Raw genomic sequence first — 17,568 nt, 5'->3', positions numbered from 1 at the left:
CTTTGGAATGTATGCGTTTGGTTATTTGATGTTTTTTTAGGTTCTTAGAGTGGACTGTGTTTTTGCCTGTTATGTATTTATTGTATAAGGGTTGATCCATCCCGGAAGTGGTTCACATTTATATATCTGTTATTGCTAATAAAAAAAGACTAACTAAATTAAATGATTTTTCTATATATGTGTGTGATGAAATGTCTTTATTTATTTTTCCCACAAAATGAATATTAAAAAAGAACCTAACCTCTATGATCTATTGAGAGCCAAATTAAGCATCCCACTGATTATGGAAACCCAAATGTCCACGTCACTCTGGTTTTAGTATACTAATATAATATTAGGGATGCATTAAGATTATTAATATATATTAAATTTGAAAAATTATTGTATAAAATATTATTGTCTATGATGTAGGTTTAGTAGTCTAGAAGCATTGCGGGAAATCCGCTTGCAAATCTTTAAAAATATATATATGTAATTAATTCTTAAAATATTTTTTGTAATTATTTAAGAGTTTAAAAAACTTTTTTATAATCATGTTGTGGGATACATAGATGGGTCAACAAAGCATTTATTGTGATTGAGTTTTTAAGGAAGAGACAACCATAGATCAACATAAGGAGGAAGAAGAGATATCCATATATATTTTTTATTTATTTGTTTATTTTTTAATCATTTTATGTTATTTTATTTATTAATTTAATTTAAAGAAAGTTGTTATACCAAAATTAGTATATACCTTGCAAGTTTATAAATAATTTGTGTAACTAAGACAATAACTTTTAATATATTATATAATTATTCAAACATATATGGTATATCATGTTTATACAAAGCTGTTCGATGATTAAAAAATATGTTTATAGAAAGGTGTAATAGTTAATTGTTTAAATAAGTAACAATTCCTGAAAAATGAATTACAGAGGAGAGGAGGACAAAAACATTTGTATAATTGTTCTATTCATTGATTGAATTTTTTAATATGTAAGAGAAAATCTTTAAAAACTGATGCTATAAGTTGGCTAATTTATGATTTATTCACAGAGAACCATTTTATTGGTATTGGTATAATAGACTCATTTAATTTGTTCTTAAATTTTTTTTATGAATAAGTATACTACCTATGTATCGCTTTTTGTTAGCATATGTGTTTTGGTCTAGTCCTCACATATTTTTGTATTTTTTTTAATAATATTTTTTTCATGTGATGGTATATGATTGTTGTTACTTGAGGTGTTAATTAACTGAAATGTCAAGTTGCATAATGATGCCTAACAGACAAATTTTTATAAAAAAAGACATGCGAACCGAACTCCTATAATTATGTGTCTGATAAGGCATATGTGATTGATAAGGCATATGTGATTGAACTCTTGTAAATAATCTAAAATTTGTTCATCTTTAAATAACTAATTAAGCATACAAAGTTCATTCTTAATCACAAGATTAACTCAATAAATTGTGTCAAACCTGATTTACCTCCACATGATCTTATAAATACATATTAAAATACAAGATAAAGGTACACATTTAATAACAATTAATACTTCAAACATCATATATCGAACCCTAGTTTTAACGTCGGAGTGTCTTTTACAAGTATTTTCACCTCCACATCCAAACGAAACCGATAACTGAAATAAAAAACCAAATATTTTATGATAAGGACGAAAATAGAAAATGATCTCTTGTTGAACACGACTCCTTTCTAGTTTTGTGTAAAAAAAAAATTAATATAAAATAAATGGATTTTATATATTATACACTATATATAAAATACATTAAAAAATAAATGAATTAAATATATGTAATTAGATTTATTTTATGAATATTTATAATTCTAAAAGAAATATAGCTGTAATAATCCATACTTCAACATTTTCTATGAAAGAATTAATAATTATACCTAATGGTATAAAATAGTTTATATAACTTTTAAGATAATTATTTAAAAAAATATATTTTTATATGTATCAATGTGATTAAACACGAATGTGTACATGATTTTTTTTTAACTTTTTAAAAAATTGTATATTATTTTAGGTTGGAAGAGAAAATAACAAATTGAAAACAAGGGTGGTTCCTACGTAAGATATTCTGACCACTTAATTTAATTTTAACCTAATTTAAATACATTAAGTTGAACTCAATTTCAACCCATATAAAACCGAGATTCAATTCAACCCATACAAAATTATTAAATAATATCAATAATAACATTGATACAATTATTATTTATTTTATTGATTAAGCATTCAATTTTGAAATATTAAATTATCCCATCTATCAAATATAAAATCTTATAGTATATTTTTAATATATTATTCTAAAAAATCTAACAAAAATTCTATCTGATATTATAAGTTGAATTATATTTGAGTTGGTTAAAAAAAACTTTAGTCCAAATATTTTCTAATACATTAGGTGACAAACTTTATCCAATTTTCACCATACACACTATTATATAGGGTATAGTATTTAATACAATAGACTTGAAAATCTAATTCATTCCAAAATTCAAAAGAAAATTCAATTTAACAGCTCATTTACGCGTGTCATCATTGCAGAAGAATTAAATACTCAATATATATAATACATTATATATATTTATATTAGTCTTTAAATTCTTGTTATACAATAAAGTAGCAATAATGAAGTTTTATTATGATTTTCCACACGTATTTGACATTTTTTTTCTACGTACGATGCTCCTCTTAAATGAAAATTAGGTTATTTAGGAAATATTATCGGATAATCAACGTTAGCTAAATATAGAGGTATATTTCACAATTAATTATACATATTTTTTTATAGGTTTTGAAATATATCTTTTTATCATCTCTTATTAAGAAATTAATTTTAACTCAACTCAACATTATAAAATCAATATCTATTTATATATTATGAAAAAAAAATTTATCTTTGATCGATGTGAGATTTTCAACACATTCCTTCACGTCGAGATCTTCCAACATGTACGTGAGACTATATATTGGATGATTCAATAGCGAATGATCTGATAAGTCCAACAAACTTGCTATGATAGACTTTAAATATCACTAATATCATATCAATAAATAAACTTTAAGGGTCTGTTTGCTTTTGTTTATATACTGCTCACAAACAATCGTAACTCAAATTTATAAAATCGACTTAAAATATGAGATTAACACTCACTTATACAGTATGAAAATTCTTTGCCTCTCTCCTTTCACTATATACTAAGACAAAGAGTCATTCAATATTCTATTATACACTTTACTTCTTTATCTAAAATTTTATCAATAAAATTACGATAATTTGTTTGATAGAATAAACAAGTTATATTAGAGTAATAAATGTGATGAATTAACCTCTTATCAACTTTATTTTTCATAAATAACTACAATACAAAATATGCAAAGTAAGTTCCAAAAAATGGAAAGCAATTAATTAAAGTATTTAAATATTGCAAAGTTGTACCAAATTTGGAGATGATAGGATAATTTTGTGTTGAATAAGTATGATGGAATATTATGCACGCTATCTTACTTACCTAATACTCATTATATTCCCTTTCATATAATTAATAACATATTTTAAACCATTTTTTTCATAAAAACTTTTTTTTTTTCCTATAAAATCTTCAAAGTATTGATTAATTTGGTCATTAATGACATTAGTAATTTCACATATGGTCAAAGACAATCTTCAAACTATCTTTCCAAAATATTGAGTTGGCTATTATGGTTTTATTACAACTTTTTTTTTTTTTATATAAATCAGTGTGTTTGTACCAACTACTATAAGAAATTAGAAAATTAAATTAAATATATTTTTGGTTTTTCTAAAACGTTAAAATTTAGTTTTATTCTTTCTTTATATATAATATTTCTAATATTTTTGCCCCTTTTCTTTATAATTTGAAATGCATTACTTTTAGTATTGAGAGAGTGATTTAGGTGGCTTTTATAGAAGAACGAAGAGTGATTTAAATAACATTTTAAAGAATAAAACCAATACAACTTTAAATATGCCTTCTAATATTGATATTTTCATTATTATTATTTTCTATAATTTTCTAAATAAATTATCACTACAAGAAAATCATTAAATAAAAACTAAATTTACAGACAAAAAGTAATTAATTTATAAAATTAAATACTATTTTAGAGACAAAAAAATTATTGATATCTAAATTAGTTTCTATTATTAATAAATAGTTTTTAAATTGGTATCTAACTAGATACCAAGATTTTAGATACCAACTTTAAAATCTAAATAATTGATAACCAAAACCTAGACAGTTAATTAGATAGCAATTTATAAATTATTATCAATAATATAAAATAATTTAAATATCAATAATTTTATTAGTTTCTAAAATAATATTTAATTTTGTTAACATAACAACTAATATTTTTTGTTTTTAAAATTAATATATTATTCAATGATTTTCTTCTAGTATAGTATACCACAAGTTATTGAAGAAACCAAAAACAAAAAGAGCTTTAAAAATTATTGTCAAGATCTTTGAAAAACAAAGTCAAATGTTTGATTTGGAAAATTAATAGCCATTCACAAAATTCTTTTGCATATAATATCTTATGCAGTCATGCTGACTTTATTACCCTTCTCCTTCATCACTTCTAATCAAGTCTTTGACTTTGTAAAGAAACTTCAATCACATAAAACAGGCCAATTTTTAATCAAATACACTTAAATTTGTTTTTTCTTCTAAATAATGTATTATGTCAAATAATTATCTAAATAATATAATTTATTATAGAATTTCAAAAATTATTTTCATTCTAAACTTGATTTCATTTTATTTTTTATTTAAAATGAAAAAATTGATAATTTTGAATTTTAAAAAATTAATTGATTTGGAAAATAATTTCTTAAAAAACATATTTATAAAATAATTATATAGAATATAATGATTTAGAAAAATAATTATTTAATGGAATAATAATTTACAAAAATATATATTTTAAGTAATAATTATTTAGAAAAATATTAAAATAAAAAAATTGTTAACAAGGTTAACATTTATAAATCTTGAAATAATTTATTTTTGAAATTTTGGTTTGGAAATCTCATAGAAAAAATAAAAATAAAATAATGGTAAAAAATAATTTATAAAAAAAGATACAAATATCTTTTGTCAATTTTTTTAAAAGAGACACTCTTCTTTAAATTATTCATGCAATAAATCAGAAGTTGGTCCCTACAAATAATTGAGGGTTGGTGAATATACCTCTTTACTTTGACTAAAAAAATTTCTCCTTTCATCTTTGTCACCCAAATTTAATTATTTATTTGCAGTGAATGAATAAGTTTTACCAAAAAACAAATATAAGCTAAGAGAAAATGTGTGAATGACCTAAGATCACAAATCTACCATGGTAAGAAATGGACTATTCTTATTCTTCTTATTATTATAATAATAACAAAAAAATAGGAAAATTTCCATGGTAATACATGTTGGAGTAATAAAAAAAAATTCAGGAAGAATGAATTATAAATGTATCTGGTTTTAAACTTATTTTATTGTATTTTTTTTTCGATATTATTAATATAGTTCACATCATGTAGAGTCGAGATTAATAACAATTTATATATATATATATATATTTTTTTTCAATCTAGTTAGGTGTCTTTTAAAAATTTGAATATCATTACAAGAAAATCATGAAATATAAACCAATTTTAGAGACAAAAAATAATTAGTTACTATAGTGAATAAATTAGAGACCATTTTAGGGACTAAATCAAATTTTGATTTTTATAGTAGTTTCTATTATTGTTAAAGGGTTTATAAATTAGTATCTAATTAACAACTAATGTTTTTGCTACCAAATATAGAATTTAAATAATTGGTAGTTAAAATCTTGGTAGCTGATTAGATACCAATTTATAAACTATTTCACAATAATAGAAACTAATTTAGAAATCAATTATTTTTTTTTCTAAAATTGTCTATTATTTAGTTACTATTGCAACTAATTATTTTGATTTCTAAATATTAGTTTCCATTTAATGATTTTCTGGTAGTGTATGGTGATTGACGATATCGATATTATCTTTAAGGTTGGAGTACTTTGATTTTTGGTAACTTTTTATTTTTCTTTACATTTTCTTCCTAAGCATGGTTGTATTTTTAAAATATAGGTAATTACTAATTTGTGTTAACATATTACTGAGTTTATAATCCGAAAATGAATTTTGTTAATAAAATATTATTTTAATGTTGAGATAATTGAATGTAAAGAAAATGTTAGAGTCCTACACACAAATTGTTTTTGTTTTATATCTATTTAAATCTCTTCCATGCACTTTGGTTAATAGTTTTTATTATCTTTAAGCTTTATAGCGTGTGTTTTAAGTTTTGCAATTTAAACTATTTGTATGTATTTAATTTTTTTTAGTTTAAAGATTTTAGCTATTTTTATTATTCTTACATATAATATTACTATTAAGTTTACCAACATAGTTCTTTCTCCATTCATTTCTTTAAAAACATTATATTTTATAAAAAAAAATATATCACTTTATGATAACTTGAAATCTGCAAAATTTAAGAAACAATTTTGCAATCCATAAGTGTTGTTCTATAAACTAAACATGTGTGAAATACCCATATACACTCATTTAATGCAAAATTTGCATATTATAAATTAGTATAACTTAACTTCATTATCTAAAAAAAAATATTGTGTTAATTACTAATGCAAATATCATCTCATTCAATTAAAGGCAAACCATTTTTCAATTTAAAAAAAAATCCATTATTAATAACACTCTTACATCAGTAGTTAAATTTGAATTAATTTTCCTTATTTACTTGTGTTTTAAGAAATAATCAAAAAGTTAAAAAGTACTAAATGCATAAGAATCTAAAGAAATATCATCAAAATAACCATAAATAAAGTAAAAAAACCGAGAATAAATTTTTTAATAGCAAAAAAAAAAAAAACTACTCTGAATTGAATTATAATAAAAAAAATGTTATATACTTAACTACTTTTTAGTTAGTATAATTTATTTATGAAAAACATGAAAAATTATTAAAAAAAGTGGAGAAATATTGGAGAAGAGAAAAAGTTAAAAGAAAAAGTAAACAAAAAAACTAAAAAGAGAAAAAGAAAGAGCTACTACCCTTGCATTTTTAAAATGTCATTTTTTACTATTTTAATATATTTCGTTTTTTAAAAATAATATATTTTAAATCTTTTGCTTGCATATCCTCTTAAAAGTATCCTAGTATTCCTTTTTTTTTAAATTTAAATTCCGAATATGAAACTGATAATATATTTTATTGTCACATTATTTTTTATCTATATAAAAGATAAAATACTAATAAAATAAAAATCTAATGTGCTTTTGAAGTTTGAGATACTAGAATTTAATTAAAGTGTAAAATCATGTGAGTGTGGGCATGTGTATACATAATTTTAAATATAACAATACGTAATGGAAAAAAAATATTTGTTTGAAATTTAAATAAAATATAATAGGTTCATTTTATATATTTCCAATTTTATTGTTTGATAAAGTATTGATAGAAGTAAAAGTTAGTTAAATTTGGTTTTAACTCTAAAAATTATTTAATAAGATTTATGTTACCAGAATATGAAATTGTATGAAAATTAATAGTTATATGTTTTTAATGTATTATGTACTATATATATATATATTATCTTAGTTTTCTTGTAATAATATTTGAAGTAAAAATGAGACAGAAAAAACAACACTGGCATTTTGGAGAGAGTAAGTTAATAAGGTAGAAAAAAATATTAATATAAAAAATTAATGATATTCATCATCATTATTATTGTTATTATGTCGCATGATATATTATAATTTATAAGACTTTTTTTTACAAAGTTAATATGAAAATTTGACCTTTTCTTATTCATCACGTGTTGCAATTTTTAAACAAAAAATTATTATACGTGTTTGTATTTTAAATTTATGATAAAACTACGTATTCATATGATTGAGAATGTATTTGTCTCTGGACTTAAACAAATGTAAAAAAAAAATGTTTGCATTATTTATACGTGCATGTATTTTTTTTTAACCTATCACGTATAATACTTAATTCAGTTCTAGGGATTTTTTTTATAATTTTTGTTGTGTATAAAATAATATATATATTTTTTTAAAATAAAGTAGTTGACTGCTATTATTTGTAATATTTTTTGCTTTTATATTTTCTATTATTATTATTATAATTTTTATTTTAAAAGCTACTTATAATTATATTCATTCTAAAATAATTTGTAGTTGTTCTATTTATATCTATTTGGCATTTAAAATCTATTTATTAATATTTGTTAGTGGGACAAAACCTACACACTATGAATACTGTGATACATCAACCAATGTTTTTTTCTCTATTATTGTTGTTCCATATTCCATTTGTTTTTTCTATTTTAAATTTGTTTTTTATTTTGTACTATTCCATGTGGTTTTAGTCTTGAAATAAACTATTTAAAATATATCATTGATTAAATTTGTGAAAAATAATTCCTCTAAATAATTGTTGATTACCATTTATTAAAAACAATTTAGTAAGTAACAACTTATTTTAATTTGATAGTTTTATTACACAATTGGCATTATGCTTTAAATATTGTGTTTATTGTAAATTTCAAAAAAGAAGTAACATATGTAAATTTGATAATTCATATATTCAAATTAGAGTTTTAAGAAGAGTTACTGCTTTGTTTTCTAATTAATTATATATTCTTTTGCAGTTTAAAAAAACTATTTATAAATATTTTAGTATTATACATTTCTACCTTACATACTATAAATAATTATGTTCTAAAAGTGATCATTACTAAAATAAAATATCTCATTTGACATTATAAAAAAATATTAAAAATAATTAAAAAAACATTATATTAATTAAATTATATAATATTTTATAAATTATAAATATATTAATATCTAGATTAGTTTTTATTATTAATAAAAATATAAATTAATTTATAGATTGGTATCTAATAATTACTAAAATTTATATTAATAATACAAATTATTTAAAATATTAATATTTTTTTAGTCTATAACATAATATTTAATTTAATTGATATATTAATTAATTATGTTTTTAAGATTAGTTTATATTTTAATGATTTTTAGTAGTGTTAATGGTACGTGATTGTAATATAAAATCATAAATTTCTTACAAGTTACACAAATAACATCAACTCATCACTTTGAAGTTAATTTTAAAAAATATATGTTACAGTAATCATATCTATTATATTTCAAAAGTGTTTTCAAATTATACCTTTTTTCATTTTATTATATTGCAGTGTCAACTTTATCGTTTTACATTTTATGAAATAATTATATATGTATAATGCATATTTAATAGAGTTTTACATGAATAATTAAAATAATATAAAATTATAATTTATCAGTTATAAGAAGCTAAAAAATAGAAAGTATTTATTCATATAAATATAAGTTAATAATAATGAAATATATTTATGAAGATTAGATAATCCATACTACAATTAGAAAATAATGTAACATAATTTATAATTTATAAGTAAATAATCTTTTAAGTATATGAATGACTAAACAAATCTGATTCGCCATCCGGTTTACATCGACCGACCGATTAATAATAAAGTTAATTAATGAAGTAACATTAGTTAATATGCTTTTATTAGATCTAATAATGATAAAGGGTCCAAACTAATTATATAAATAAACACATATTTCAAAAGATCATGTAAGTTGTTATCTAATACTAAATACTAAGTGTAAAGTGTCGAAGTTTGAATTGAATGTTAGAGTGTCTTTTACAAATACTATCCGAGTTTTCAGGTGATAAAGAAGAAGAGTGAGAGAACGATAAAACATGAGTTCGTCTGAGAGAAAAAATGAGGTGCAGATCGACCAACCGACCAAAGAACGAATTAATGTTCTCTTGATTCGAATTCCTTTAAAGAAAAATAGTAATCACAAAATTATATGTAAAAAATAGTGATTAAAAGAAGATTAGTTTCTTAAACAATTCTGACAAAAAAAAATGATTAGCGAATAGTTGTGGCAAAGAACAATAAAGGTTTAATTAATCAGAGTTAATAAGGTTAGAAAAAGAGTAAATAGATGAGAGAGAAAGTTTTTGTTGTGAACTTATGATGTTTGTGTGTGTGTGTGAGTATGAACACAAACCTATGTCTCGGAAAATGGAAATGATATAAGTGGTTAAAATTATCAATGCCAAAAAACATGACATGCTTAAAGTCATTGACTCTCTCTATGTGTGTTTCTCTCTCTAACTTCTCTCTCTAGTTCGTCATAGTGGTGTGGAGCCCATAGCTGGACCTGTGCTTTGCTGGCTCCAAGCTCTTCATTGTTAGTCTTTTTATGGGGCTTCTCCTCAGAGTTCATAACAAAAGAAAAGGGCAAAAACAAAAACAGAAAAGGGTTTCACACTGAGCTCTTTCAATTTTCAATAATCTTTCATGCACCACTCTCCTTTTTCTTCTCTGATACTTTTCACCTTCTGTGTACACACACCACTTGGCTCCAAAAGCAGCACAAAAAAACCCATTTCTGTTTCTTTGTATTGATTTGATGGATCCGCAGATCTAATGATTTTACACACTATCCTACCTACGGATCACTGTCTTCTTCATCTGGGGCACCCCAATACCTTCTAATCGATTGTCAAATTTTGCTGGGTGAGATCTCTTGCTGGAATTTTTTTTATATTACTTTGACTTGTTGCCGTACAATATACATGTTTACACTTGATGAGAAAGATAGGTTGGTCTCGTTATTGAATTTTATGGAGATCAGTGTAACTTGGGGTTTTGATTTTCAATGTAAATGTGAACAGGGGATTCTGAATCAGCTGACCAAAAAGTTTGTCTCAGAAAAAGTGGGTTTTGACCTTTGGGGAAAATAAAAGTAAAATATTGTTTTTCCTTTGTTGAATTTTTCATCTTTAGCGGCTGCTGTGTCTGGTCATAGTTTTTGTTGCATTTAAAGGAAACCAAAAAGTTGGATTTTTTCATTGGGAGTTGATTTCTCTTTGTGGGTGCTCTTCAATATTCAGCCACCCCTTAGAAAACTGTGAAAAACAGCTTATTTTTTGCAAGTTTCTAGATCATACAGGGTTCAGGTTGTGTTTGTTTGTTGAGGGTTAAACCTTAATTGATTTTAACTGTATTTTTTTGTTGGTGTAGTTTGTGGTGGATCATCTTCGTTGTTGTGGTGGTGAGGAGTGCAGTTCCATATCCATAGTTTATGAAATTTCTGGGGGGTGAAGTTGTTTCTGGGGTAGTTGATAGATGTTGAAATCCTTGACGGTTGTTTGGTGAAATGAGGGATGTTATCGGGGTTGATGAACTTATTGAGGGCCTGCTTTCGGCCGGGTTCCGAAGGATTTTCTCGCACAGGTTCGGATGGTGGAGGTAGACAAGATGGACTATTGTGGTACAAGGACTCAGGGCAACACTTGAATGGTGAATTTTCAATGGCTGTAATCCAAGCCAATAACTTGCTGGAAGATCAAAGCCAGATTGAATCAGGCAGTTTGAGCTCCAATGAATCTGGCCCTTATGGTACCTTCATCGGTATCTATGATGGCCACGGAGGGCCCGAGACATCACGGTTTATCAATGATCACCTGTTTCACCATCTCAAGAGTAAGTTCACAGCAAAATGAATGAATTCTTCAAGCTTTTCTGTATTGGAATAGGTTTTTCTCCTTGCCTTGGTGTATTTTTCTCTGCTTTCCAGTTCCAAGATCTTGTAGTCAATTTTGCATTTTAACTGGACAACAACAACGACAATCACAAAAGGAAATACAGGGAATCGTCTTGTTCATTTCTGCCATCTTTTTAGCTAGAAAGATTAGGCAATAATGGAATATTATAGTTTGGTTCTGTTGCCTGCTTTAGTAATATCCAAGAAACAAGATTTTCCACCTTTACATGCTAGTAAAAAACTCGTTCTTTCTTCTTCTATTTGCATGGCTGGTGAGATTTCATTCTTTTGTTGTCAGTTTGTGAGAAGTTGTGATGGTGAATGATTTCCCTCCAACTATTTCTTTTGTACGCCATTCTATCATCTCTGCAATGAATTAAGGTTATAAGAACTGTCTGATGTATACAGAATCGAAACTAAGAAAATTGTGGTTTTCATTACCTTTTTGTTGCATGTCTGTCCATGGTAGATTTGTTTACTTGTGTTTTGAATCTGAACCATTTCTATGCAACATGAGTACTGAGTATAATGTTCTCTTTTGTTTTGAATTTCAGAATTTACTTCAGAGCAACAATCAATGTCAGTAGATGTAATTCGCAAGGCACTCCAAGCAACAGAAGAGGGGTTTATGTCAGTGGTTGCCAATCAGTGGTCCATGTCGCCACAAATTGCAGCTGTTGGGTCATGTTGTCTTGTTGGTGTTATTTGTAATGGATCCCTTTATATAGCAAACCTAGGGGATTCCCGGGCAGTTTTGGGAAGAGCGGTCAGGGCAACCGGCGAGGTTTTAGCCATGCAATTATCGGCCGAGCACAATGCGTCAATAGAGTCTATAAGACAGGAGCTGCATTCTTCACATCCCGATGATCCAAATATCGTGGTTTTAAAGCATAATGTATGGCGTGTGAGGGGCCTTATTCAAGTAAGTATTTCTAGCTGCTACATGTTCATGTGGCAGATGAAATCATGATAAACACTTCACACCTCCTAATGTCACTTTAAATCTGTTCCTTCCAAGATTGAAAGTTAAATTTTCAGTTTTCAGGATGAGAAGAGTGACATCAGAAATACAAAAGCTATGCTGAGGAGAATTAAAAGGACTGGGGTGGGTGTGTGGAGGGAGAGAGAGAGAAAAATAATCTCAGTGTCAAATTTTGTTGTTGAAAGGGCTTTATTTTTTCAACTTCACTAGAGTTTTATGTTGTTGAATAGTATTAATATCACAGTATATGCATTATGACTTTATATATATATCAAAAGCTATCGGATGCAGTGAATGGTTATTGAAGTTGTCTTAGTTCAACGGCAGAGTTTCAGTTTCTAGATGCTGGGATAAATGGGTTAATTTTAATCACTTCAGTTATAATATACTCTAAATCATGAGAGTAAAAAGAATCAAATAACCTTGTATCTGTAATTCTGTTTTAGTAACTTTGTTATAATTTCATAAGAGTTTGATCTAATAGTGTGAACTACACGTATAAATGTTGTCTATAATATTATATGAATGGCAATGCTACTAATGCTTTTGCATCTTTCTTTTCTTCTGTGAAAGTTTAAATTTGGCCTTGGGTTTGTCATGTTTAATTATTACCTTGGTAGTTCCTGATAATCCTTGGCCTTTGTCATTACTGACTTTACTAGAGATGCCTTAACTCATTTGATTCAATGCTTATCATCATCTTACCTAACAAAACTTGACTTAAACCTCTCTCTCTGTTGAATTGTGTCATAAATTTTAAAATCTGTTTTTCAACTGCAGGTTTCTAAATCTATTGGTGATGTATATTTGAAAAAGGCCGAGTTCAATAGGGAACCTCTGTATGCTAAGTTTCGGCTTCGTCAACCGTTCAAGATGCCGATACTGAGCTCGGAGCCGTCAATTTCAGTGCATCATTTACAGCCACATGATCAATTTATTATATTTGCATCTGATGGACTCTGGGAGCACCTTAGCAATCAAGAAGCAGTTGATATAGTTCAAAACAGTCCCCGCAGTGTAAGATACATGTTTAAATTTGACTATACCAGTAACTTTAATGGATAACACCAGGTTATTTTTCCATGAAAAAATTGTAATCAGAGGATTTTTTTGGTGGGGACATGCAGTATTTAAGACACAAAACTCTGTTGTTTAAATTCTACCAAAAAAGAGAAACTCATGCTGGAATATAAAGCCTTCCATTGACTTGGACAATCTTGACAAATAATCTTTTATTGGAGAACCTTGCTTATTATATCTAATGTGGTTGCACAAATGGACAAATTGAAAGATCTTCTGGATAATAATCTTGAATAGGTCAAGGATGACTAAGCAAGATATTATTAGCATGCCTGAATTTCTCTATTTCTTGACAAATGAATGATTTTCCAATGCATGGTTTGAAAAAAATTTGAATAGCATTCTATTTGGTCACTGTTATGATGAACTTTAGAATTCCAGGTAGAAAGTTGAGTGCAAAATGGATTCATGTTTCATCTCCTGTCCTTCTTTCAGGGAAGTGCAAGGAGGCTGGTGAAAGCTGCACTTCAAGAAGCTGCAAAGAAGAGAGAAATGAGATATTCAGATTTGAAGAAAATCGACCGTGGTGTCCGCCGCCATTTCCATGATGATACCACAGTGGTTGTTGTGTATCTTGACTCAAATCTTGTGAGTAGGGCAAGCACTGCAAAGTTCCCTGGTATTTCTGTCAGAGGGGGTGGTATTAGCCTGCCTCATAACACACTGGCACCTTGTACCACACCAACAGAGATTAGTGGTACCTGATCTAAGTTGTATCTTTTATCTTTTTCTTTGTTGTATCATTTTCTTGTGTGAATACCAGTTATCTTCAAATAGCAATGAGGAGCAGCACTTCAATTCTTTTGAATGTGAACTGTAACTTCCTAGGATACTAATACTCATGTCTAGGTTTTTTCCCCTTCCCCTCAAAACCAGAACAACAGAAGAGATCTTCTGATGAATGACCATTATAAGAGTTGCCTTGGCATTGGCACCATTTTATCTTTCTTCTCCTCTTTATCTTGCTAACTTTGGTCTTCAACTGTGATGTGGGAAAAAAATTGTTTATTTTAGCCTTAGATAATGCAAATTGCAATGCATTCAGGTGTTTTAGGTGGAGAGAAAAACCAGTAAATGCAGGGTGTGGATTATGCATGACATGATGTAATGTTGAAGGTCTCTTCATTGTCACATTATCAACATATGCACCCCCACCACTTTAGAAAAAGATTGATGTTCAAAGATATTCATTATTTTGAAAGAATCTGCAACAATTTTTCCTGAATTCGGAAGTATCTTCTATGGATATATTAAATGCATACACAGATTGAGGAAAATGAAAGTGAAAGATAGGAGGAAAAAGAGCAAGTCTAAAGGACAGAAATGGATTGATGCATTGTGTGGATGAGAAGTGAAACAAAGATAAATAAATAAGAATGAGAAATAAGTTTATAATTGGAGGGATAAAAGTAAAAGAATCTATTATTGTTTAGATAGCTGGATAAGAAAGTTGAAGATCAATGAGTTATATAAAATATTTTATAATAGTTTTAAAAATGTATTTTTGATTACAAAAATAATACTTTTTTTGAAAATTACATTTTCCTTTTTTTCTCTCTCTTGAAAATCTGGGAATAAAAGATAAAAATGGATGGAGGAAAATAAGGTTAATTCTCTCTGCACCTGACCTGATCAATTGTAATCTGCATCCATATTTTTTTTAAAACCCTAAATTATCCTCGTCATCTTTTTCGAATTTATGCATCCGGAATGAGAAAAAAAGTTTTCGGATTTGAGTGTCCGGAAGACATTCTTGTGTTGTGGATTGTCATATCCAGAAGACACATCTCATCTTTGAATTTATATATCTGGAATTGTCTTATTTATGTAGCAGATACGGATATCTGAATTTATATATCTGAAATTGTCTTATTTATGTTACAGATACGAATATCCGAAAGATTAAGGGTATAATAAATATTTGCTATAGGTGTTGCAGATACGGATATCCGAATTTATATATATGAAATTGTGTTATTTATGTTACATTTACGGATATCCGAAAGATTAAGGGTATAATAGATATTTGCTATAGGTGTTGGATGTAGATCATTAGCCAGAAAATAAATGTGTATTTTTTACCATCTGAATTTAGAAAAAAAATAAAATCTGTGGGGCCTGTTAGATTCCATGTATAACATGAGTTACGATCAAACATTATGGATTTGGTCGCAGATTGAAACATGAAACAATGTATTTTATTATCTTTGCCGAGACATTTGTAAAAAATAGTTTCATATAAGCCAAGACATTCAACATCAATTTATTTCATCATCCCTCCAAAAAAAATCATCAACATCCAACTCATTAAGGAAACTTTCTACACACAATTAAAGTGTACCATGATTCATAAATTCCACTTTATTTTTTTTATTAATTTAGAGATTCCCGCATAAGATATTTTAATATATACCTTTAATTTATATAAGTTTAATATTTCTTTTCTACTATAATTTAAGGTTAAATATGTTTTTTTTATAAAAATTCTCGTGTTAGACCTCAATATGAAACTTAACATCTCAGCTAGGCAAACATATCAAGTAACAATCATCTGCTACCACATAAAAAAAATATTATTAAAAAAAGGAAATACAAATAAATATGAGAGACTGGACCAAAACTCATACATTAATAAAAAATGATACATAGATAACCTATACCTATTCATGAAAAACTCTAAGAAAAGACTAGACTGTTTTTACTATAAAGCAAAATTGGTTTGATTTTTGTTTCTAGTCAAACTTTAAGTTTTCTGGCTTTCTCAGTTGTAATAATACAACATTCACTAAATATTTAATAGTTTTTTTTTTTATAAATAGTCTAAAATTTAGACTAGAAACGAAATATAATTTTGGATGGAAGTACATGAACCAAAAATACATTTAATCATATAATTTATTACATAAACAAAATAGAATTAATAAAATTAAAACTCTTAAGTCACAACCATATAATTTTCATTTTCTTTCTCCATCTCTTTCCACTTAATCAAACCATGAAAAATATTTTTATGAACTAACTATAAGAAAATACTCTTCCATTGATTGAGAGGGAAAATTCAAAAATTAGATGCAAGACTCAGCAATTTTGTATTTTTTTATTAAGATATGAATTAAGAGATTGCATTTTCAAAATATATTGTCTTTTGTTTCTGTAACTTTTAACCAATAGAAATTTTGCAAATATTTATTTAAGATTTTTATTTGTCGAAAAAATTTACTTTCTAAAAACAATTGGTTGTACAAGGATAATCATCAATTATGTCAGTTTTTATTTTATGTTACCATTTTCTTATATTATTTTACTTTCTTTTTTATAAATCTAACAAGTTTTTTTACTGTATTTTGTATACATTTGTAGAGTTGTTTTTGTTGTTATGAATAATGTTGAATTTGGTGTAATGAATTTTACCAATGTTGTTGTGTTATCTTTTTATATCTGATGATCATGTTTTACTATAAGAATAAATGATACTACATAATTAAAAAAAATCATGAAACATGTAGAATAATTATCTAAAATTTTACCTTTTTAGATATTTTTGAATATTTTTATTTTAAATGTATTGTGTAGAGTCAATTTTTATATTCTGTGTGTCTTTTCATGTTTTTTTTATTAATTTTTATTATTTCATTTGTTTAAAACAAGTCGTAATACCTAGAATTTCTAATAATATTAGGTGACCAAATTTTATTTGAACAAGATTTATGTTAACACTACACTAAAAAAAATAAGATTTGAAAATAAAAATAAAAATTTGAATCCATTATCTCCTATTATAACAA

General features: G+C 26.1%; 1 protein-coding gene across 1 annotated transcript; it reads left to right on the top strand.

Annotated features, from left to right (window-relative positions):
* Nucleotides 1–10,121: 10,121 nt before the first annotated feature.
* On the top strand, nt 10,122–14,720 carry LOC137829595 (probable protein phosphatase 2C 64). The gene is made up of 5 exons (XM_068636436.1): nt 10,122–10,691; nt 11,199–11,660; nt 12,276–12,643; nt 13,484–13,720; nt 14,219–14,720. Exons 2-5 carry the CDS (start codon nt 11,342–11,344, stop codon nt 14,486–14,488), a joined length of 1,194 nt encoding a protein of 397 aa, XP_068492537.1. The 5' UTR covers nt 10,122–10,691; nt 11,199–11,341; the 3' UTR covers nt 14,489–14,720.
* The last annotated feature ends 2,848 nt before the right edge of the window (nt 14,721–17,568 follow it).

This window comes from Phaseolus vulgaris, chromosome 7 (genome assembly GCF_000499845.2).
Source record: "Phaseolus vulgaris cultivar G19833 chromosome 7, P. vulgaris v2.0, whole genome shotgun sequence".
Lineage (NCBI taxonomy): Eukaryota > Viridiplantae > Streptophyta > Magnoliopsida > Fabales > Fabaceae > Phaseolus > Phaseolus vulgaris.
The sequence above is the reverse complement of the archived record's forward strand: the minus strand, read 5'-3'. Positions and strand labels throughout refer to the sequence as shown.

Excerpts from the sequence above, each read along its gene's own strand:
- LOC137829595 (XM_068636436.1), top strand. The coding sequence starts at position 11,342 with ATGTTATCGGGGTTGATGAACTTATTGAGGGCCTGCTTTCGGCCGGGT. Across the intron at positions 11,661-12,275 it reads CCTGTTTCACCATCTCAAGA|AATTTACTTCAGAGCAACAA; the intron begins GTAAGTTCACAG and ends TTTGAATTTCAG. Across the intron at positions 12,644-13,483 it reads GTGTGAGGGGCCTTATTCAA|GTTTCTAAATCTATTGGTGA; the intron begins GTAAGTATTTCT and ends TTTCAACTGCAG.